This window comes from Amphiprion ocellaris, chromosome 15 (assembly GCF_022539595.1).
Source record: "Amphiprion ocellaris isolate individual 3 ecotype Okinawa chromosome 15, ASM2253959v1, whole genome shotgun sequence".
NCBI classification, from domain to species: Eukaryota; Metazoa; Chordata; class Actinopteri; family Pomacentridae; genus Amphiprion; species Amphiprion ocellaris.
In genome coordinates this window covers 8,160,407-8,185,642 of record NC_072780.1, presented here as the reverse complement: position 1 = coordinate 8,185,642, position 25,236 = coordinate 8,160,407, and the positions used below count along the sequence as shown (strand labels likewise).

Below are 25,236 nucleotides of genomic sequence, written 5' to 3'. Positions count from 1 at the left end.
ACAACTCTACCTGATTGGCTATGTGTCACAGCCAATCAACACCAATCGCTAAATGTTAGAAAGTTCTCTTTTAATTAAATTTGTGGCAGTTTGTGTTACCAATTTTGACACCAGGATTTTCAGCTTTAATGCAAACATATATTGCTTCAAAATATTGGTTATCAGTGTCTAATAATAAGTAATAAGTATTTCAAAGAAAACAGACACAATGTTCTTCAAAAACCTTAATGCAACCATCAACAGAGTCAATCTTTCAAATGTTGCATGCTTCCAGAAACAGCCACACAAACTTTTCCTAGTAGAATACTGAGTAAAAAATCATAGTGCCATTACTTTGAAAGATACTGTAATATGAATCCTAATTTTAGTAAGAATGAGCAATTTTAAAATTTGCTTTCCAATAAAAACAAAGCAAAAACAATGACAGATTGTTGCTGCAGTCTGTACCAAACAAGTATGTTCCTTTATCTGTGGGCTATGGCATCTCTGTAGCACCACAATGTTCCATTTCGAATGGGATTTTGTGAGATATTTAATTTATTATCACCTTATATTTTGATGAATTGCTCAGCCCTGTCAGAAACTGATAAAAGAAAGAGAGAAAAGATAAATCTTTCAGCAGCGTTGTATATGGAAGTTTCATTTCAGTGAAAAAGCACTGATCTAGAATTGGAAGTCAGAGCAGGTAGGAGGTACCAATACTGTTCAAAAACACACCTAAAAGCACGGAAAATTCTACCTTCTCTTAATGGACAGCAGGGAGTGAAACCATTTACCCAGTGAACGTGCCTAATCCTGTAACGTTTCATCAGGGAATCTAAGAAAAACATCAGGGACCAACTGTCCAGGAACTGAAAGGCCCCTCAGTTTACTTCAACAATCCGCTCTTTGTTCTTCCACTTGGCTCAAACATCTTTTCTGCAATTCTATTTACTCATTCATTCAAGCCCAACTCTCTGTCCGTGTCGCTCCCTCTCTCGGTATATTTAAATTTTCTCTCTCTCTCTTCCTTCCCTTTACGTTTTGTCATTGCGATTGTCTCCTCCTGGACAGTGAAGCGCATGTACCATCAGCCAAACAAGCAGTCCATTCAAAGAGCTTCACTGGCCCAGACTGAGAGAGGAAGGAGGAGGACAGAGTGGGAGAGCCAGAAGGAGACGGAGAGTAAATTCCCTGGACGACTCGCGGATATCAATAAACCATCACTTCTGAGGAAACCTGAAAACAGTCCTAATGGCCTTAATTGCATCCTTCTCCAGTATTCTTACAATTCTCATGTTGCAAATTGTTGCATTCAAACACTATCTGTCTTTCTCATCCCCTTTGTGCTCTCTGGTGACAGAAAGCCCAACGGTCCATTAACAAATACTGTCCCCGCTACAAACAGTCATCTGCAATCAGGCTAAAGCCCATCTCCAGAGAAAAATGGATAGAAGTAGCCGCTCATTTCCTCCACAGCAGTCAGATAATAGTCTCAAACAATTATACAGTCTGAGGCAAGACAGAAAGCCAAACTGATCGCTTCCTTTATTGCTAATATAAAAGTGAGGGCAGAGTCACAGCGATCAAAGACATGGAAAGTTCAATAAAATAGCAAGAGGTTTCCTTTTTATCAGCGTTTCATTCCAGTGTAGAGAAAATCTCTTTCATGTGGTATGAAAGAGTCCACACACGATCCGCAAAGATAAAAGCATTGCATATATCTGACCCCAACAGCTGTGTTTGCTGTCCTATCTCTTTAACCTTTGGCTTATGCAGGGTCGCGTGCCCTCTCTGTAAGCTGTGTTTTCCAACCAGCTCTGATTCTGATCACATGAACAGATTTAATGTACACGACTGTCAGCGCAGCGGCACAAAACACCAACAGAACGACAGCAGCTGCATCACAGTTTAAATGAAGGCCGGATCACGCAGGCAGAATCAGCCTGGAACAAAATCAAAACTGGCATGTTGCTCGTGGGCGAAGTGAAGTTCAGCCCACTGACCAGTATCGAGCTGTCTGACAGCAATGACCCTCTGAAGAACAGAAAGTAGCTTATTAGCCACTATAAACAACTCCACCAAAGAGGAACGAATGACAGAAGGGCTGCAGCCAGGGACTATTTTTGAACATTGTAGTCATTTTTCCATCAATAATTTGAGTTATTGGATAAGAAATCCTTTTTCCATGATTAAATAATAATAGTAAATGTACAAAAGACAACATAAGACAGGTTTTCTGACATTAAAAAAACTAAATATCTGAGTTTTGAATAGCGGCTGAATTGCGGATACAATTCATGTTACTTTGGCCACAGAAAAGTGGGCATTTTTCAATATTTTCTGATATTTTATAACCCATTTCTTTAAAATCACAGTATCGAACCTGTCTCAATTTAGGACTTATCCAATTATAAACCATTTGCTAACCAGATTGTGCTTCTCAGTGCAACCATTATTGGCTCAGCTGCAAACCACAGTCATGTAACAAAAATTCAGGGTCTTCTCGGCTGAACTACAGGTAGTGTTAACAAAGAGCAGATCTAAACAAACTCTAAACAATTAAGCAGTATGTAATACAGAGAGACACCATTTTTTTAAATATCAGTGCCATTATAACTGTGTCATACTGTATAGTTTCCACAAAGATGCAGGACTTTATATTGTAATAAAAAATGAGGCCGTGAGTAAAACTGTAACAGGAGCAAAGAAACATCCAGAACCTTCTTGGGCCTTAGAGGGTTAATAATGAATAATTATTAACTCATCCTTAAACTGAATGTAATAAAACACAGAGTAGAGCGCTCTGCTCTCATGCATTCATGAATGATTTATTAAGCATCCTCATGTTAGTCACGTATGGCAATGTTACAATGTTTTAACCACGGAAAACTACAGAAAAACATACAAAACAAACATTTCATGCAACCAATGTGAATTTGACTTACGCCAAAAAGACCACAACACACTTGCAAAAACTAACATTCGGCATTGAAGAACTCTACCTTTGGCTTTATTTTCCCACACTTCTTGCTTTTCTTCCTCTTATCTCTCCTCTGCCTTCTTGCACTCCACTGATGAGGACAAAAATCTCATGAAAAACAGCATGCAGAGGCTGACCATGTAGCAGCAGCAGCGCAGTGCATTTTATCAGAGAGCAGGCATAGCTGAGCACGTACCCACACCTTGTTTGTCTGCAGCTTATATTAATACGCCGGTGCCCGACGAGATAACAGGGGCATTTCCTATTATGAGGCTGCTTGGGAAAAGGGAAGAGGGAGGTGCGCTTTAATTGTAAGCAGGACAGACCGTCTTTGTGCATGTCCGTGTGTCCAACTGCTTCTGCTTAAATGCTGCAGCAGGGATTCTTAAGAATGAGGTTCCAGGATAAAAGAAAGAAAAAGTGGCGGTGGGTCGAGGGAAAAATAAGGTAGGAAGATGGAATAAACATCGAAATAAGACCAAAGAAACAAAGAAAGAGGGGGGAAAAGAACAAGGGAATGGCAGACAGAGATCGAGAGAGAAGGTGTAAAAGCCTGAGGTCCTTGGTGATGGATGAAAGCCAATCCACTGGGCGTCTCATCCGTCATCTAGCTACACATAAACGGAGGAAACAACCACCCTGCAGAACACAAAACCTCCCCACACTATCACCTGTCTGTGTCTGTGCACCACATATGTCCAATTATATAGAAACTGGCATATACATGGAGCACACAGAAACGCAACAACACTCGGAGACGTCAGAGAACCAGCAAACAATCATCTCTTTGTCTTTTATCTTTTCATCAAGACCTCAATGAGCTCCACACATAAACCGTCCATGAACAGATATTTCATCTCTCTCCAAACATATGACACTAAACAGCTGACCACATGAATCAAGCAGCAACTCTCATGTCTTGAGGCTGAAGCTGAAGCAGAGGGACTTCCAGACACGCAGTTCTGCAGTGTTTGTGATAAGTTATGGTAAGATTAATGCCTGTTGGGCCCCTTTCCTTCCACCACACTGCTACTTCTTTGATAGTAGACTGAATCAGACAGTCTGTAAACCGGATCTTATGAGAGGGACACAGAGCTGGCAGCTTCATATTCAGCCTGTTGGCAGACCACCAGTACACCTGACTCAAAACCCCTCCACACAGTCCTCATTTCATAAGTGCTGACCACAAACACAATCATTACAGCTAAATGGATGATTTCCTCATTTCAGCGCAGTTAGTCAGTGAAGAACCACTTGCTGCTTAAGCGTCACAACATGAAAGTGGACGGCTTTTCCTTTTTTTTGACAAAAGTTATCCATTGTATCGCTTTTTATTTTTGGTTCCTTATGTTCCAGTGAGTCCGTGATTCTCAGTGCTGTCACCAGTCAGCTAATGTGAACAAATGTAGGCCTTATAAACCAACTAACCCCATGTCATCACATGCATTTGTTTGGAAAATGTAACTTAGATTGGTTATTATTTAATATAGTAGGATCCATCTTGTAAATTATGGTAACTACATCTAGTGTGTTATGATAATTGCCTTTTTAGCACAGTGTAGCTACTGTAACAGAAAGATGTATTACGAAGCAAGATTAATGGGTTAGAGAGATATGTTGAGGCTTAAGTCAGACTTTTCAGTGTCATGAGGGTGGCTGTCTTTTAACCTGCCTGGTCACCATGGTAACTGATGCTGCACCGCTAACCTGCTCCAGAGGAGGTTCTGTTCAAAGTCTGGGACTTAAATCAGCTTTCATACAGGTTATTAGAAGAGAGAATGCATTTTATCTGTAAACCTGCTGAGCTGTCCATTAGCAACACCACTGAATGCAATCCTGCAGTTACAATAGTGAAAGCTGTATGCAGAAAATGCAGAAATGTTTTAATGCTTGGTTCTGATTTGCTACCATGTCCATTTTCCACCGCTGGTACTGCAGCTAATAGGGCACAGATTTGGAATTTAGCCTTCAATTGATATTGAGCATAGAGAATAGTCATTAACTTCTCTTTGATTTTGCCAAAAGCTAAAAGGATTTTCACATATCTTTCATCATGATACTATCAGACCTTCATGCATTGCTTGAGTATCATGCTTAAATGTATGAAGTTTAAAGTTTAGGAGCCCTAATATGCAGCTCCCAGGATTTTCCTCTTGCATCACTTGAAGAAACAGCAGTTTTTTCCATAATAAATTCTAAATTCCTCATTGCTCTACATTACAGCAACTTGTTGACCCTAGTGGATAGGTGAAGAGCAACATGATGCATTAAATGCCCTCTTTTTATTTGAGGTGGGTGAAGAAAGCCTTGATATACAAAGTTATTAAACACTTTCTTGATATTCATTACCACTGATTGAGGTTGTAGGTTGACCCAGCAAACACAAAGACAGCCTGGTTGTATTGAACTACTAAACCCTCTGGTCAAGTTTGTTTTACCAATGAGCTAGCAGAGCATGTTGTGTTTCCAGGATACGAAAGCCAACACTCTGTACTGCTTATTTAAAAGGTTCTGGCTCCAAACGGAAAAGATTTTATTGACCATAAGCTGCAAGTCCAAGCAAACAAGTCAATAACATCAAATCTCATCTTTATATGCAATCTGAGACATAAACACGTGATACATTTTTACTGGCACAAAACACTTCCTTACTGTGTCGTGCTTTATAAACAAGTCAAGTATTAACTGCTTACTATTTCCACAAGACGTGACTGCCCACAGACACACAATCAGAGATGCAGACAAGGACAAAGACATGCTTGCATATGCAGAACGACACAGTTAAGTCCAAACACAAAGACGATTTTACAAAAAGCCACAGATATTGTTCTCGCACAGACAAAAAATGAGTAGGCAGTGGAGAATACAGATGAGGCTCAGTGTGTGTGTGTGTGTGTGTGTGTGTGTGTGTGCAGGCCTTTGTGTGTGCATGTATACAGTTCATGTAAGTGTGTGTGTGTGTGCAGCCTCCCTGCAGTGCTTTAGCCAGCAGAGTGTAAGATGAGGATCCTCCCCCTGGGCGACATTATAGCGTCCCACCGCTGCAGTGGGTGACTGTGTGTGAGTGTGTGTGTGCTGCATCAGCACCGCTTTACACCAAGGAGAAGAGACAGTCTCTACACACTCTGTTCACTCACCCATGTCAGCCGTCCATCGCCTCACCTCACCTCACCTCACCTCACCTCACCTCACCCCTCCACACACTCAGCATGCTGTTTAATCACTGGGCTGTTTACAGTTTACTCATACATACTTGCACAGCACACCTCAAGCTCTTAAAAAGCTCACAAGTTGCATCTGTGGTGTTAATCGTAAACAGAACAACACTTCCAACAAATCCTGTGGCTTCTGTTACCGAAAGGATGTTGCTGCTTGTCCCCTCCCAGTCCTTGGCATCACTCCATGTGACTGGAAGAGCAAGAGGCAACAATAACAGCAGGTAGTTGCCCTAGAAAGCAGTGAATAAGCATTCAAACAAGAGACGGTAACATGAACCTGATATTTCTTTCTCTGCATCAACAGAGCTGCAGAGGTAAAGCTACACAGGCTTCAAGGCAGATTAAAATAGTTCTCCTGCAAAATACAACCTGGCAGCGCAGAACGTAAAAGCAGTGGAGTCCATTAAATGCAGCCAGACTGAGTTGGAAAAGTTTGTGATACCAAAGGGAGAGAAATGGAAGCAAAAACAGGGATTTTAAAGTAAATACACTTAGCATTGTCTAGTATCTAGGCAGACATTAAAGGTCTCATTAAGGGAAAATCCATTTTTATTGTGTGTTTTGTGGTTGTTATAAAGTTGGGTGGTGTAAAATAAAAGCCTTGAGATAAGAAAATGTTTACTTCTGCTATTCCTCAGACAGCACATTCTTCCTGAAGGGGGCGGGAACAGCAGCAGCTAATTGGTTTTCGAAGCAAAACAACCCTAAAACCAGGGGTTATACACTAATGGTGAAATTAACCATCTTTGCAGTGTTTTGAGCTGAAAAACACGCTCTGGGGACATGGAAGATGCTGAATAATTTACAAAAAATCTGCACAATGTGGGACCTTTAAAGTCAGCTAACACAACTCACAAGGCTGACATTTCAACAAAAAAAAAAGAACCTGATATTTCTATGTAGGCTACATACACAGCTCACATATACCGCTAACCTCTCAAGCTGGAAGTAAAAACCCTGTTCTCGTGATGTTAACTGGCTATCTGGAGTAATCTGGACATTCCTTCTGGAAACAGATGTTCCTGCTGAGCTTTTCAAATGTCATTTCTTTGAATTCGCCTCCACTGAAACAGGCTGGAAGCAGAAATCTCAGAAACGCATCTCAAAACTTCATCAGATAAAACGGATACTATCTGCACGAGGCCAGTGAGAAAACACGGCTTTCAAGCGTGAAGCTTCCTTCTCGACATCGGAAGTCGTAGTTTGACAAAATAATCCCAACTCAAGGTCCACTTTTATCTTTTTCTTGAGCTGAGAATTGCATCACACACACTTCATGAGGGGATAGAGTTAGCAAGGTTGCCATGGAGATGGATTTAGAGGCATGCAAGCTCACTGCCTGTCATGATTTAGCACTTTTCAGATACCTCGTCCATGTTGGTTAGCATTTTGAGCATTACATGCTTTCTTGTTGAGAGAAAATTGATAAATCTACGCAGTCAATGTGAGGCTGTGTCAGTGGGTTGAAAGCATAGAACTGAGCTGCATTTCTTCCCTACAAAAGGCACCAATGACAGAATGCAAGTCATTTCAGATCCCCTACCCTCCTCTAGATGTAGATTCTAGCAACAGGGGGTGAATATCCCACAATTACCCACAATCCTTGGGAAGAGGGACTCTGATTTCCCATTAGAGCTTCCTCTCAGGCAATCTCAATTAACTGCTTCCACAATGTTTACTTGCCTTGAATATGCCACACTCTCTCCAATCCCTCCACTCTTCCTCTCTTCTGTAGAGGTGAGGTGGGTTTCTGTGCTGCAGCAGAGAGGGAGTCTGTGCACAAACCCAGAGCTGCAGGATAGCAGAACACAAGTTGAAACACCTTGTAATCCTCGAGAAAATTGCTAAGGGCCGCTGTGAGTTGATAACAGTGTGTCTTTCTGTGTGCTGTATGTATGAAAGAGGTAAACAATCTGTAAGTGGAAGCTGGTGCATGCATGGTCAAGCGGGTGTTTGAGAGTGAAGAGAAGATTATTCCAAAATATGCATGTGCGCTCATGTATTATAATGGAGCTCATGTCTGTGTGTATTGGAAGAACCCGAGGGTGCATTTACTCTACGTCTGTTAGCATGTGTGAATGTGTTAACTATGTAACACAGCGGTCACATATGGCCGCTTTGTCACATCTGAACGTACTGGAAAGCCTTTGGCATCATTTTTCAATGTGCACAGTAGTTTAATAGACCTATAAAAATCTGACATGCCATGAGTCCAAAGCCAGGTTTTCTCAGCTGGGACAGTTTTTTGAGTCGAAACTATTTTAGGGAGTAAGAAACTCTGACATCAATATATGAGCCGATGCTTTTTATGTTCAGTATGTTGGAGTGGTTTGATGGGGTCATTGTTTAGCAATTTTCCAGCAATGCATTTTACAAAATATCTAGTGACTTACCATGAGAACAAACCTTGACTCACCCTCAGCTCTGACTCCTATTCTGCTACATGTGCTGCAGAAAGTACAAAGAAAGTACTAGGACTATTGTAAACAGCTGAGTCATCACCCCATTTCTAAATTACCCCAAACATGTTTTTCTTGTATTATATTTGTTGTTGATACTGATACATACATATCTGTGACAGGCCAATATCCACCTATAATATGGGTAAACCGATATATCGGTTGAGTTAAAAGAAAAAGTTAGCATAGTAACATGCATGTGGGGATGCAAATTTTGAACAATTTTCTTCTCCAATACTGGGGACAGCGTTATCAGTCAATATTTGATTAATCAGTAACACAAAATGAAGTCAATGGACAGAATTCTGTGTCCCGATGTCCACCTGACATAAGGACACGACATGCACTGCTATAATGCCAGACACAATCAACAACTGCATCACAGTGACACTAACAAAGCAAACTTCAACTCGTTTACAAAACAAGGACTCTGGCCAGTAGGCATTAAGCATCTTGGGAGCCTTTCTCATGGTGGCACTTCACCAGCTAACTCCCATAATGCTGTCTGATTGCCAACATTGAACTGCTGAGACTCAGATTGACCATCGCAGGTCATTACAGTATTAAATAGTAACATGCATGTCCTTCATCTCCTCCCTGTTAATTGTTACTGTCGATTGATTAATGAATAATCATTAACATCTCTAGCTCATACTGTGAAAGGGGGTATTTTAACCCAAACCTTGATCTTTTTATGACCTTTAGTAAACAGTTTTGAACTGACAAATGTATAAAAGTAAACAGCAAATGAAGCGGAGACTTAAATCACACACAAAAACAAAACTAACTAAAGGAAATAACGAACAGAAACACTAGTCTTCATGTTAAAAAGTCACCATTGCGGACATGCAAAACGACAGCTGCAGACTCCATCGAGACATAATTGTTATTATACCACTTTCTAGTGTGCCTGTCAGCTTAGAGGACTCTGTTCCATATATGCACAACAGATCAATGTCAACGTAATGCAGGCATGTGCACTCCTGTCCTCGTAGTGCAGTTGTAGAATTTGTTGAAACAACGTTTGAGCTGCATGCAGAGAGGTCCAGGGCGGACTTGAGCACATGATGAAATTGTAACACCGAAAATATAACAATTGCACAATACTGGAAAAACCCTGATACATCTATTAGTGTTGAATATTGACCACGGTGGCGTTGACACCAGAGGTCATCTTGAGCGTTCCCCTGAGACATTTCATCAAAACAGCAATATTTGACACTCTGACATTGAGAACTAGTTGTTACAGTGTTTGTCTGAGGGCATGATCAGGCAGGATTCCAACTACTGTACGTCAAGACAAACAAGTTCTGCTCCTACAATGAGTAACGCGCTGTTTGCAAACACACACGTATGAGATTTTACATTCCTACGTTTGGCATGCTTACATAATGAGCTCACTGGATTCTTGTGTCTGAGGTGTTGCTGTCTGCTTTTAGAAGCGGAACTATGTGTACATATACCGACTTTTACACAAACAGACGGAGTTGTTTAAAGCCTTTTCACCTTCTAATATCCTGAAGTCACAATGTAGTTAATACCTGAACAGTCACGAAGCTGCAAAAAGTCCACATTTTGCTGATTGATCATTGTTCAACTACCTGATCAGTCAAACTAACTGGTAATATTTGAGCTCAGTAGAACATTAGGTAGTTCCCCTGCTTCAAATGAGCTGTCAGGAGCTTTTCCTGCTATGACAGGTGTGAAAAAAGCTCTTTCAACATTAATACCTGTCAACTTTACAGCAGGAATTTACATTTCTGAGCCGAAACCTGTTGAAAGTCCATAAACTCTGTCAAGGGCAGCCTTTGAAGACTGTGTACTTGTGTCCCCTCTAAAAAAGAGGCACTTTCTAATAACTACCTCAAATGCGCCTTCATAGAAAACATACCAAGCGCCCTTTACAATGTAGGCAACAAATGAAAAATCAATTGTGCGAGGGCCAGTAGTGTGGAGGAGACAGAGAGGAGCAGCAGTGATAACCCAACTCATGCGCTGTAGATCAATATCCTCTTTTTATTATTAGAATTGCTCTCTCATTTTTTATTCCCCTCCTCTGTCCCACTCGCCGTCTAATAGCTTTTTTCTTGCTCAGTCCACTCTTTGCTCCCTGATTGAATCTGTTTCTGTCTCATTTCTCACTCTGTCTGAACCTCCTAATCTTTACAAGCAGAGGACATGAGACGTTTTCAGCAGCCGGCCCTAATTCAGCCGAAGTGAACAAGTGCACAGCTAATGATTATTTCTCCAGCAGCGAGCTAGTTCCCTTTCTTTCCTTCTAAGATGACAGATCCTCACATCGCCAAATTACAGACAAAGTTGGGACATAAACGACGATCAAATGCTTAAATCATGCAGAAACTTTTATTATAGACTCAGTGCATTACAGTTTAGGGAGGTTTTATACAGAGATGGGGATTGAAACCCAGTCAGATCAGCCCAGGAAGTTCTGCATATCTAAATGTGAAAGTTCAGCAGCACAGATGGGTGTCTCCTTGACAGTTTGCAGCTCACAAGATCTGTCATCAGCCCACAGAGGCATACCTCAACCGCAGTGTTTGGACTTTATTTCTTGAAAAAAAAAAAACCCACCTAGAACATGGGAAGCCACAACTTCCTAACAGTGAGCTGAGAAATGAGAATTTTCGTCCAACTGGTTGCTGTTACCCCCTCTACCAAAATCACCTCCTGACTAATACAGTAGAAGCTGCATCAAAAGGGAAAATAATTACATTTCGCTCTGTTCCAGATCAATGACCGAACAAATACTCGGTGCAACAGCAGCACATTTCCATTTTCATAATAGAATCCTACTCAGTCCAGAGCAATCGTGACTCCTTGGTAGTCACATCACAGCTCCAGACTCAATCTTCGCTCTTGTTCCCTGAGGTGCGAGTCTCAGATGGACAGGGGTGTCAAACAGGGCACGCAGGGTAATTGTAAAACCAGGGGTGCAACGCCAAACACTCCGCTGTTTGCCTTCCAATGACGGGGATGGGCTTCTTGCTTGTTAAAGCCTAAGTGACTGTGAAATGTGTGTAGTCTGCTAAACGACGTCTTGACAGGCTATGATGAAACTCTACTCAGGCGGCAGTCAAAACACAACGCGATTAAGCTTTATCCTTTCGGCAGCAGGACCTCCGGGCCCGGAACAGCAGCGGCAGAATCACCGGGTTCTCCATCAGACCAGACACATTATGACCTGCTTTAATGAGCGTAGAAGTACAGGCAGCTGTTCGGCCACACAGCTCCAGAATGCAGAGCAGTTTCGGTCATGCGAATGACTTTCTGCAAAGTCATTTCACCACTTCAAATGACTCAAAATCCTACTTTCAGCATAGGGTTATTACTAGGTCCTGAAAAAAATCATAACGTTTTGCATCTGCACTTCACCTAATTGGCCAAAAGGTGGCATTTACACTGATCTGCCAAAACATTAAAACTGTTAGGTGACATGAAAAACGTTGATCATTTCATTACAATGCAACGTTCTGCTGGGAGACTTCGGGTCCAGACATTCACTAATGTTACTGTGACACCATCTGGCAATGAAACATTCCAACAGCGGGACAACACACTCCGCCACGCTCGGAAAACTGCTCAAAAGTGACATGAAGAACATGACCAAGAACCCAATGTGATGACCCATCCTTCAAGCTCCCAAGATACCAATCTAAACAAGGATCCATGAATTCTCCAGAAACAACTCCACCCTCGGACCATCCTTCCCTCGGTAAACCCTTTTCCCAGCTCTCCTTCTGCTACCCTCACTCATCTCCTTGCTTCCGTACAACAGCTGCATGCAGCCGGCCTCGTCCGCATCCAAATTCCAGCATTAGCAGCGTGCTATGAATATGCCGGAGTTCAAACTGTCACAAAGCATTTGCCACGCTGCCGTCCCCTTTACAGTCAACTGCTTGTAGAACGACAGAGATTTAGTGATTTTAGCCCTTTTGGGATTTTTTTAGACATCATTCAAATCCTTTTTTGACTTAAATACTGAATGGCATTTATTGTTGCTGTCACATGCAATGCTGGAGGAAGGAACTGATTTTAACCCTCGTGTCGTCCTGTGGGTCAAATTTGACCCGTTTTAAAGTTTGAAAATGTGGGGGGGGGAAAAAAGAATTTTTCACAGTGAAAATTCTGATGTCCACATTTTCAATATTTTTGGGAAATCTTTGAACATTTTTGGTGGAACAAAACAAAATGTTAAAAATGTTTCTTAAGAACATTCACAAAAAAATCAACCAAAATCCAGCAAAATTGGCTGGATTTTGGTTGATTTTTATGTGAATGTTCTTAAAGAAAATATTAGAAGTTTAACTGATATATATGTAATTATTTCAGATATTTTTAGGATTTTTTTTGGAAGATTTTTACTCATTTTTTGAAAATATTTACAAGAATTTTCTTGCCAAATTTGGGGGATTTTTTAAAAATAAAACTTTTACGGGTAACTTTTAAGGAATTATTGGAATTTTCTTCCTGAAGGTTTTGCAAATTTTCAGAAATTTGGGGAATTGTTTTGCTGATTTTTTTGGATTTTTTTCAGACAAGGAAACAATATTTTTTGATGCCCATAAATGAGGACAACAGGAGGGTTAAGGCACAAATTTAGGATCACTCTGGCATCAGCTTATGCCACAGTTATTCATTTATCTTATCAAAAGATGCTGTCAGGAAAGAAGAACTAATTCATTAATGTTTAGCACGTAGCACAAGGAAGTGCAGCGACTGGGATGGGAAGCTAAAACAAAGTGCAAATTGTGTTTGCCCAAGTGAATGTCAACTTCTGTGAGAGCCCGGGCTGCTGCAGGGTAAATGTTCTGCCAACGTATTCAGCAACACATGAACAGAGCGAAGCAGGAGGAAGGATGGAAGAGGGGCTTTCTGTTGGTGGCATTTGGCTCTGTTTGCTCATGTATGTGAGAGAGAGAGGGAGGAAATAGAGAACTGACAGACTGTGAAAGGAGGTGTTTATTTATGTGGCAGGTGAGCAGGGAGAGAGACGCAAAATCGTCTTTCCAATTACAGAGCGGGGATGCTGAATGCAGAGTAGTGTGAGCATCTGCATCTCGTATGCACATGCAGTCTGAGTGTTTGGCCAGGCGTGCACGCTTTAAGCTATGGAGGAGAAGGCTGTACTTGTCAGTGTCAATGAGGAGGAGGAGGAGGAGGAGGAGGAGGAGGAGGCAGAAAAAGTCTGAGGATGTCCGGAGGGGCTTAGAGCAACATCCAACACGGTGTCATCAAGTTTAGGCGCATCTTGAGGGTATGACGATCTGACAGTTTCCCATGAATGTTAATAAAAGGAGTCAATTATTACACAATCTGATTTACAAGAACAAACAATGAGAAAAGCTAACTTATTTATGGGAATATTGAGCGATGAGGTTATGGAAATGTGAAGGTAACAGCAAGGTTATGTTGTTTTACACTAGAGTTGCTTCAATTTTAAGTATTTAAAGGCACTGCAGCAAAAATAAGAGACAAAAAAAAAGTCAATATGAGGCAGAAAATGAGCCAAATTGTTGCATTTCAGTGCTCATGCAGCATACAGGGAGTCTAATTTGGAGGACTCACGTTTTCTGCAGGGCAACAAGTCCCTGCCTCACATTCTGCTTTTTCACTGCGACCACCGAGGCTGCCGCAGTAGCAAACAGCCCCGTGTGTGTCCGTGAAGTTTCCCTCCAACGCAACACAACCGCACTCCGGGAAATAAACAAAACAACTTTTACACGCAGTCAGACGTGAGGATGAGGAGCGGGGGGTACTTACCACAGAAAGCGAGGACTGAGTGTCCGGAGAGAGGAAATTCAGCATTCAGGGGTTCCTGGATTAGAAAGTGTCTCTTCCAGAAGCCTCCGGCGCCGCATTAAGGGGATGAGATGTTGTGAGGACGGCGGACGGACTCGGTGTTGAGCTCTGAGCGCATTTCAGGACGTGAGAGACCCAGGAGCCGCTCCGTTCACTTTCAGTCCGCTCCGCTCACTGCCACAGTCAGGACGCTGCTGCCACAGCTGCTGCTGGGAGGAGGAGAGCAGCCGCGCACTGCCTCATGGGAAATGTAGTCGGACAACGTTATGCTGGTTATATGCTGCTACAGGTTACTTTTTTTTTTTAAAATCAGTTTAACCCTCCTGTTGTCTTCACTTACGGGCACCAAAAAATATTGTTTCCTTTTCTGAAAAAAATCTAAAAAATTCAGCAAAAAAATTCCCCAAATTTCAGAAAATTTGCAAAACCTTCGGGAAGAAAATTCCAATAATTCCTTAAAAGTTTCCTTTAAAAGTTAGATAAAAAAAAAAATTGGCAAGAAAATTGTTGTAAATATTTTCAACAAATGAGTAAAAATCTTCCAAAAAATCCTAAAAATATCTAAAGTGATTACATATATATCAGCAAAACTTGTAATACTTTCTTTAAGAACATTCACAAAAAAAATCAACCAAAATCCAGCGAAATTCGTTGGATTTTGGTTGATTTTTTTGTGAATGTTCTTAAAGAAACATTTTTAACATTTCTTTTTTTCCATCAAAAAATGTTGAAAGATTTCCCAAAAATGTTGAAAACATGGACGTCTGAAGTTTCACTGTGAAAAGTTTTATTTTTTTTCCCCACATTTTCAAATTTTAAAATGGGTCCATTGTTTATATATCACATTTAAAACAACAGGCCCTGAACCAAAGTCCTTTTCCCAAGGTAAACAAGGTGGACGGTTCAAATGTACCTGACTGATTTAAATGTTAAGATAATCAGCTAAAATATTTGGCTATATAATACTTATTTACAACTAGGGTTAAAACCTGAGATTTTAGCCTTTAGTAGATAAATTTAAATTTATTTCAGACCTAGCAATGTTTTATATGTAATATAGATGTACCTGGCTAATTTAAATACTAGCTTTAGGACCTTAGAATATTATTTATCATATAAATTTATCTGACTAATTTAAATATTAATGTTGGACCCTACAATATTATATCTGTGATAAATTAACCTGACTAAGTTAAATATTAAGGTTAAGGACAGGACCTGCAATATTATAGGGTTTATCAAATTATCTGACTACTTTAAGAATTACTGTTAAAGCCTGACAATATTTTACAGAAAAATCCAACCAATTCAAACATTCCTCATGAATAAGCAGTATAGACCTATTTGAATGTTTTTGAAAACAATAAATGTGTGAGGGTTATTTACATGCTTCTGCAATGACATAAACGCACAGTAATTGTATGTACAGTGTTACAACTTGATGGTGTTCAGCCTGAGAACACACTGCCTTTCATGTGTGCAGAGTTTTGCAAAACAGCAAGAACCTACTAGAACAAAATAATATGCACTGAAGCATTCCTAGAACTTTTCAGAATGTAAAAGCTGTGTTGATGTGAGAGACTCTCAGGGAATCCTATAACTTCCACGAGTAGCTTTCTGGGGAACAGATTGCCCCGAGGAAGTTAATGGAAACAGTTTTTTTTTTTTTTTTTTTAATACTGGTTTATGACTTACATGATTTATGGGTTTCATGCTAATTTATATTTGATGGGGGGAAGCCTGGGAACGTGTGAGAGCTATAATTTACTACTGTGCCTTCTGTTTTATTTCTGCCTAGTTTCGTCACTGATACTGCCTTCTGTGTTATTCATACTTCTGGGAACGCCCTTCTGATTCCCAGCAGTTCTTGAGGCACCACTTGAACGGTGAATATAATGAATAGAGTTGCACATTTCCTTGCATACCGTGTATTAGTAGAAACACCTTCTCTCCATAGGTAAATTTACTGGTATTTCCACGAGAAACCCCCTTGGGCGTTCACTCATACATTGTTCTAATCTTTTCCAATTCATTCTCTCAAGTGGAACTTCATATTTAACACCCTGATAATATCACAGCTTCTACAGTCTATAAAACTGGATGTCACCCGATGTGTGAATATGGAGAGGTAGCATGTACTGTAGCAGTAGTGGGAACCATAAGAAGAACGATAGCAGCACTAATAGTTTTCGTAGAAGCACCACAGCTTCCTTGTGAGACCGTTTCATAACTTATTATTGTGCTCTGCAGAGACCACTACAGATGAAATCCTACACCAAGACAATACCTATGTTTTCCCTCCTTTCAGGTCAACCATCCCCCTGAGCATTCATTGTTTCTGAGCGGCCTCTCCCCCACTTTCTTATTGCTGTACATACAGTGCAACCTATTAAGTATATGTGTGTGTGAGGGGTGTGTGTAGGAAATGCTTCTGCCTCCATGTCTAAATTTAGAGCCCCGTGCCTCCACTGTCTAACTGTCACCGGCCGGGTCGGACATTCAGGAAAGAGACTCGAGGCGTGTTAAAGTCAGGAGAAATTTGTACGAGCTCTGAGAATAACACATTTGTTCTTCACACGCTCTGAAAACAGGCGGCCTATAAATAGCAGTGAACAGAGGTCAAGGAAGTGCAAATGCGGAGTTAAAATAAAGCACAAACTGGGCAGAGAAGGTGATTAGGATGCACTGTTTTTCCAGACAAACAAAAAGAAGCAAGTGAAACTATTCATTTATTGAGAAAATGCAGAAGTCACATTAAAAGCATCCTTGAGATAAACTCCCACACGTTTACGCTCTCCGGTGTAAAAAATCGAATTTGCTACTTAAAATTGCAAAATGGTTGTTTTGATTTGATCCCCCAGTGCTCACAGACACTTATTTCATGCTGTAATTAAATTGGACTCAAGTGCTTACGCAGTCAGAAGTGAAATTTATTCCACTTTCTGACTTTTTTTTTATGCCCTGACAGGCTTTTGACCTTTTTCATCTGCTGAATGCAGGAAGCACAGCTTGCCGGGGACCGTTTCCCATCCTCCCTGTCTGTTTGATTATGAGATGTGCCTGTTTGATTGTCTATTTGGAGAGCAGCACCTCCTTTATTGACTTAGTTCCTGACAGACCCACCGCCCCCCCCACTCGTCCTCTAACGTAATTCTGCTCTGTGACTTGCTGATTACAGGAAGGTGCCACAGTTGCTTTTCCTCTCAGTTTGCTATAATGAGCTTTGTCATGTTGTAATGAACTGTTTACAAACCTCTGACTGGGTTGAATTTAAAATTACCCAAATCAAAGCCATGCTGCTACTGATGTGATGTTGTCATTAAAGAATTAACCTGAAAACTATTACCTGCTCCTTCATGTCTGAGGTTACAGAATCCAGAAATACAAAAATAAAGCTATGATACTGCATTTGTTAACACTGTAGAAGGACAAAAGCACAATTTAAGTTAAAATCAACAATAAAAATGGAGGTAAAAAGAAGTAAATAAGACAAGAAAGAAAACTACACTTGATATAAAGGGAAGCTTTGAGAGAAGAGTGTTAAAATGATTCTCACATCTACAATAATTATCAATAACTTCTGCTTTTACAGACGGAACTCAAATTCTGTTTTATTTTGATTCAGTGAAGTCACTGCTCAGAAGTAGAAGTCTTGATCGTGTTATGTTTATTTGGTTTATTGTGTTATGGGAGAATTTTTTCCCTACATTTTCTTCACCTGAATTCCTTAACCCTCCTGTTGTCCTCATTTACAGGCACCAAAAAATATTGTTTCCTTGTCTGAAAAAATTTTTTAAAAATCTGCCAAAAAATTCTCCAAATTTCTGAAAATTTGCAAAACCTTCAGGAAGAAAATTCCAGTAATTACTTAAAAGTTTTCCTTGAAAGTTTTATTTTAAAAAAAATCCCCCAAATTTGGCAAGAAAATATTTTCAAAAAATTTGTAAAAATCTTCCAAAAAAATCCTAAAAATATCTAAAGTGATCACATATATATCAGTAAAACTTCCAATCTTTTCTTTAAGAACATTCACAAAAAAAATCAACCAAAACCCAGCGAAATTCGTTGGATTTATATATGTAAATGTAAGTCTTAGATAATCATCAATTATCTAAGACTTTGTCATTATTATCTAAGACTTCTATATCAAACAGGCCTCTCACATCCTGCTTAATAAAACCCTCGGGTCACCTATCACCTCATTACAGTTTAATTTCTGTATTAATTTCTCAGTCACTGACCCAGCTGTTTATTTGATCCTCTAGCGCCCCCTGCTGGTCCTCCGCAGCAGCGTCACTCTCTGACGGGGTTCAACGTCACCGAAGAAAACATGGCGGCGTCCAGTAAGTCGGCCGTGGTGCTGAAGGCTGTGAAGAAAATCGCGGTTCAGTTTTGTCCCTTCGAGTCCAATGTTCGCTCCACACGGTAAGAAACGCGGCTTTAGTGCTGCTGCTGTGTCTCAGGGTGGTTTTGTGTGGCTGGATGGTGGATAAAAGTGATATTTTGACAGTTTTCCAAACGGCAGTCAGACCTCCAGATGACATGCTAGCTTGTTATTGAATGAACTCTGGTTATGAAGCCTGTCTGACTGATTAAATATGAGCTCTCTACCTGTTATTTTATTACCCTATTAAAGTAAATAGCTTGTTTAAGGTTCAGCTACTATCATACTTATTTTCGATGCATTATCAACACATTTAAAACTGTGAAATAAATATTTTAAATCACTGTGCAATGCTAATTTTTCTACGTAAACTAGAATATGTGTAACATTGCTGCTTTTCTACTTATGGACAAATTTGTGCAATGTAAATACTTCGGTGTCAGTTTTTCTATTTATAAACGAATCTGTGCAATACCACTGATATACTGCCCATCCAAAAAAAGTCGTCACCTGGATTTGACTAAGCAAATAGGTAAGAGCCTTCCATTGGATAATTACTGCAGTGATGAATATGTTTCAGCTGCAACAACTTTTTTAACTCTAGCTGATGCAGTGAGGAGCTTCTCATTTCTTACACAACCATGTTGGAAGACATATCCTGTGGTCATGGAAAGGATGTTAATCTGTCTGAGAAGAGTGAAATTATTGGCCAGGGAGCATGAGACGTCATTTTCACACATGGATCGGCCTCCACAGAGTCCAGACCTCAATCTTTGGGATGTTCTGGAGAAGACAGCAGTCTGACTCTCCCTTCATCAGTATAAGATCTTGGTGAAAAATGAATGCATCTCTGGACGGAAATAAATGCTGTGACTTTGCAGAAGCATAGCGAAATGATGCCACAGCGAATAAGTGCCATACTCAAAGCTAAAAGCAGTCCAAAAAATATTAGTGTGTGACTTTTTTTTTTTTTTGCCAGGCAGTGTATATCAAATCAAATAAAAGCCTTTATTGTCATTGTATGACAGTGCTTACAACGAAATCGGGAGCACTGCGCCAACGGTTGCTTTACAAAAACATTTTAAAGAATAAAACAGAAGCAAGAATATATCAACATAAATATGACAATAAATGTAATACAAGAAGTTAAGTGGAAGTGTAGTGGAAAATATTTACAGTAATTATAGTGGGTAGCTAGTCATTGCATGCATTAAATTGTTTGTGCAATAAATAACTGAATTTGTGCGAATAACTTGGTAATTGACATATATGCAAGGCTGTTATTTCCATCAAGGAGTAACGGGACAATCAGAATTGGTATTTACATATATTTTGGGGTTTTTTTAAATTAATTTTTCTACTGATATTCCTTAAACGTTTGCACTATCCCCTTATCTTTTCTTCCTCAAATCCCTTATGTTGAGCTGCAACATCTAACTATTTAGTTGTAAACTATTAAATTAACTTCAAGCCATTGTGACGCTTGATAAATTGTTGGTTTCTTTTTTTTTGTTCTTTAATTCCAACTTTTTAAATGCTTAAATCTAGTTACTTTATCCTTCTGTAACAGTAAACTGCATGTCTTTAGGTTGTGGACAAAACAGGACTTTTAAGGACATCATCTTGGGATATTTTTCACATTTTTTGACACTTTATAGACTAAACAAGTCTGTGAATAATCAATATAATAATCAACAGAATAATTGCCAGTGAGAGCAGCCTGGACTTCTTTAATCTAAGGTCTAACCTTAAATAAAAAGTTGTAATTAAGTTGATAAAAGTAGTTCCTGTGTATTCAAACAGCTGTATTCACAATTGTGGGTAATTACACTGCTCAGGTTAAAATTGTCCTGAGATCAGATGAGATCGCCGAGCTTCATAAACAAATACGAATACTAAAATTTCAACCTCTCCCACTCCGGGGTGCAACACAACTAATATGAAAGTCATAAAAATGTGAGGGAAACAAGTGGAAACAGCTGTGTTGATGTGTTAAGGGTCTTCTAGGAGACTCCCAAAATACAATCTAAACAAAAAATACTTTCATACGATGAAAATAGTTTTCCTGATACACTGTGTAAGAGCAAAATGTAAGCAGCCATTGTGTCTTCTATCTGAAATGTAATATAGGAAGAAGCATTCAGCTCTTATCCTCAACTAAATGTAATACCACACTGTATAAATACTAAATTTCACATAAAAACTCAAATACAATTTTATTTAAATAAGAACACACAAGTATTACCAGCAAAGTGTACTTAAAATGATAAGAGCTCAATGTAAATTAAGCTATCAGGGGATTATTATTAGTGATGTGCTTATGTAGAAGCAGTAATTTAACGCCTTAGCTTGAGGTGGAGCTCATTTTGTCTTCTTTACATACAGCTGGCTGGTTTGGTGTGAAGCTATATATCATAATAGTGCAATTACAATATATTTGGTTCATAATTTCTGCATCCGTTCATTAGATACAGCAATAAAACAAATGCAGTGGAGTAAAAGTGTATCGCACATTAGTTAAACCAAAGTGTTTTTCTTGTCTTACAGGGAGTTTTTGCTCTTTGTGGGCTCAGAAAAGGCTCGATCTACTAACATGAACTGTGAAGTGATAACCACGGTGAAGCACGACAAATCTGAACCTGTAGTGGACGTTACATTTGGTAAGTATGATGGAACCACGTTCAGATATGTAGGAGAGGATATAGGCAGTGTGGTCACAGCTGGAGTGTTGCATGTGTGGTTTAGTTTACTGCTATTCTTTTAATCCTCAGATGGTAGTTGCTGTTTACTGAGCTGTTTGAAAAAGTCTATAGTTTAGCATTTAGCTAGCACAGAATTAAAAATGTATATACTGGGAAGTAATCATAAACAATGTAAAAGTCACCACAAAGAAAAAAATTTTGAATTATTTGCTACATATTCATCTTTCAACATGCCTGTGAAGATGAAAAGCTTGGCTATTTCCTATTATTATCAATCAATTCAACTATTTTAGAGTAGACCAAAGAGACTAGCATTGTTGAATTGTGTTTAGTCATTCACTACAAGACTTTTGCTTCCAGGCTAAGACTCTTTACTCTTTTTTTCTCTGGAAAAGCTGTGCAGCGGTGAGAGGGAGGCAGAAGGACACACTGTGATAACATTGCATCAATCGTGCCTTTATTTCCTTTCCTTTAGGGCAGCAACTATGGTACATAGCATGTAAATAGCTGTTGCCCTGAAAAATATCTGCACGCATTATGGCTGACTGCAGCAACTTAAACATTCACATTAGAGTCACTCACTTCCCTTAACCCTGTGAGACCCAAATATAGAAAAAAAATGAGCAAAAAAGTAAATAAATTACATCTAAATAATAAATAAAACCAAATATAGAAAAAAGCCAAAATGTGTGTATATGTGTGTGTGTGTGTGTGTGTGTGTGTGTGTGTGTGTGTGTGTGTATATATAACTAAAAAATATTAACAATAATATATAAAAACCCAAATACAGAAGAAAATTTGCAAAAAAAACATAACGAATATATATGTATATTAATAGATAGATAGATAGATAGATAGATAGATAGATAGATAGATAGATAGATAGATAGATAGATAGATAGATAGAAAATAATATTTAAAAAAATAAAACAGATGTTGTATTTCTGCAACAGTAGGTTTTACAGGGTTAACACTGGATCTACATCAGTGTCAATGTCAAAGTTCTTAAAGGTAAAGGCTCAGCCAAAAAGAAGAGCATCACTCCACTCCAGGTTTCAGTTTCTTACATGTTTGGTGTCTCCATTACACAGAGAAATAAATGTTTGACTATTGCTCGAATTATTAGCTGTTTGAAGTTTTATTTTAAGTCGCTTCAGGTGAATTCTGTCTTTAAAATGTCGTTTGATCTCTATTTATGTTTGTAATAAACTTAAACCAGGGAAAATACCATCATATACAGTGCTACCGCTGACCTTTCTTGTTCAATAAGCACAAAAAGAGCAAAAATGTATTTGGGTCAATACATAATTGTGGGACTTTTTGTAACATAGTTGATGTTTTTGCTGTTTTCAGCCCTAAAATCAACATGGCCGCATATAACCAAACACCACATGGCATTTTTACAGAAAAATTTTTCTAAAATATTATATATATAATTGAGTAAAATTGAAATTGGAAGTTATTTCTAAAGATATTGTAGTAAACCTGTTGACATGCCATAAATCCACACTTGACTCACACACTATTTTATATTAAATAACTCAGAAAGCCTTGGAGTCTTGCCAGTCTTTTCTTCAGGAGGAAATGACATCATGTGGAGCAGGTCATGTGATCTGGAATTAACACACTTCCTTGAGAGGTGTTTTTGTAATGGGGAACTTAGTGGAAAGTGATTTCTTGAACACATATGCAATTATTTTCCATATAAAATTTGATATATTGCCAAAGAAGAAACATCTGTCATGATTATCTCAATAACAAGAATGTAATCAAAACATTTTTTGAATAAGCTGATTTTATTATTGTTTAGTTAATTAGAAGGTGGTTGTTATTAAATTGGGATGGTTATTTAGTTGACATTTTAGTGATATAAAGTCATTTTTTATTAATAAGTGATTGTTTCCATAATTAATAATTCTGGAATTTGTAAAGACATGATCATAATGAACATAAAAACATTATATATTTTTTATTTGTAATAAGAATGTATGTAAGATCTATCCCATGGACTTCAGAAGTCCCTCAATTATATATCACCCCTGCTCTGTAAACACAGCACAACTCATGACTATATGACCGAGTCTGGGAATTTCATGCTGATGATTTTTGTGGTATGATCTCATGAACCCACACACAGTGAGCCGAGCCTTACAGCTAAAGTAGAAATATCGGCCATAGGTCAGCAGAAAAGCGGTCCGATGAACCTCATTGTGTTACTTGACTTCTGCTCAGAGTTAACTCTTCAACCTTTTACTCCTTATACTCCTTGAACATTGCATCACTGTGAGTCATTTCATTATGTGTCCAACAGTGGATGGAGAACGGCTGCTGATGAAGGGGGCAAAGTTGACCACCAGGGAGATGCTGAGTGCATTTCAGTCCCGCTGCACAGCAAAGGACCCACAGGCAAAAGCTGGAGTGAAAAAATGACCACGTTCTGTTTCTGCCTGTTGAATTTATTTGTATTTATCCTGTATATTCTTTGACATGTTCAATAAAAACTATTTCACTGGTAACATGCACGGCTTCTGGTGTTAATTCACCTTTAGTTCATAATTTTGAATTGTGCTGAGTGTTTTTTGCACTTAAAATGAACTTGACCTCTGTCAGATGTTACAGAAAGTGGCACTGCTCACTCTTGCAATCATTTCCACATCAGTCAGATCAATTTAAGTGCTTCAACTGCTAAAAATGTGCTGCGATCAGTCCAGGGTCACTGCGTGTCCTTGCATAATGTGAAAATTTCCTGATAAAAGCGACCATTTCAGTGTTTGAGAGAACATTATGCAAGCTCCAACCTTTGACACAGCAGGCTTAAATGTAAGTTGGCACAGAGTTTTAGATGCAGCTTCACTGAAAAGAAAAAAAATAACCTCTCACCCAGTCACAGATGATTGAAATCCTGTTCCCTCTGCTTGTTACCATGTGTTCCATTAGCATCTGTGACTTCATGGATTATTTCCACTGATACAACATTATTACATTCAGTGTTTTCACATAGAAAAATCTGAGTCAGTTGCTGTAATACAGTTTTTATGTTCCAGCTAGCTGTTTTATTCTTATTAATCATTCTTTATACATCAGTTATGAGTCATTGATAAGCTTATGGATTGTTAAGTGGTAAAATACATGAAAAGCTAGTGTTTATCTTTCTGATTTTGAAGTAATATTGTTTGAAATGCCAATGGTCCATTAGTCAATGCTAATGGAGTTCTTATTTCTAACAGGGGAATCAGAAATCTGCAGCATTTGTTGATTCAGTTTTGAATTTTTCCGACACTATCAAGACTATGATGATATCCACAGTCCATGTTGTGGATATCTGCTGCAAAATTGCAGATATTTGTATTGAAATACACATGAATGGTAAAAATGTATGACACGTATCCAAGGATGAACGACACTGTGAATATGTGAAATGTTCTTTTTGACAAGAAAGAGCTGAAATATAGACATCTGCAAAGGATAAGTAGTCAAGCTAATACATGTTAAAACACCTTGGTGTAAAGAAGTGACAGATGCTAATTTAGCTCATAAAATAAGCAGAAAAATAAAAGCAGATTTAGTGATAAAATTCACTTCAACCCCTTTAACCCACTTAGTTAGAATGATAGTAGCAGGGGGCGGGACTTCGTGGGTTCCGTTATGTGACGTTGCGGGCTGTGACTGGCTCCTCCTGCGTGGCTGAGTA

The 25,236-nt window shown here is 39.1% G+C and overlaps 2 protein-coding genes across 5 annotated transcripts in view; one reads left to right on the top strand and one right to left on the bottom strand.

Annotated features, from left to right (window-relative positions):
- Positions 1-14,646, bottom strand: part of pag1 (phosphoprotein membrane anchor with glycosphingolipid microdomains 1) — a 60,474-nt gene extending 45,828 nt beyond the window's left edge. For 3 of the 4 annotated variants that reach the window (XM_055017935.1, XM_023268790.3, XM_023268791.3), the window contains exon 1: positions 14,421-14,646. The gene's annotated coding sequence lies outside the window, so the exon portion shown is untranslated. Of the gene's footprint in view, positions 1-7,863; positions 7,972-14,420 lie in introns of all 4 variants that reach the window. The other variant, XM_055017933.1, reaches the window with a different exon arrangement.
- Positions 14,647-18,731: 4,085 nt separating this feature from the next.
- mrpl53 (mitochondrial ribosomal protein L53) lies at positions 18,732-24,061 on the top strand. The gene is made up of 3 exons (XM_023268789.3): positions 18,732-18,884; positions 21,391-21,503; positions 23,857-24,061. Exons 1-3 carry the CDS (start codon positions 18,790-18,792, stop codon positions 23,973-23,975), a joined length of 327 nt encoding a protein of 108 aa, XP_023124557.1. The 5' UTR covers positions 18,732-18,789; the 3' UTR covers positions 23,976-24,061.
- Positions 24,062-25,236: the final 1,175 nt, after the last annotated feature.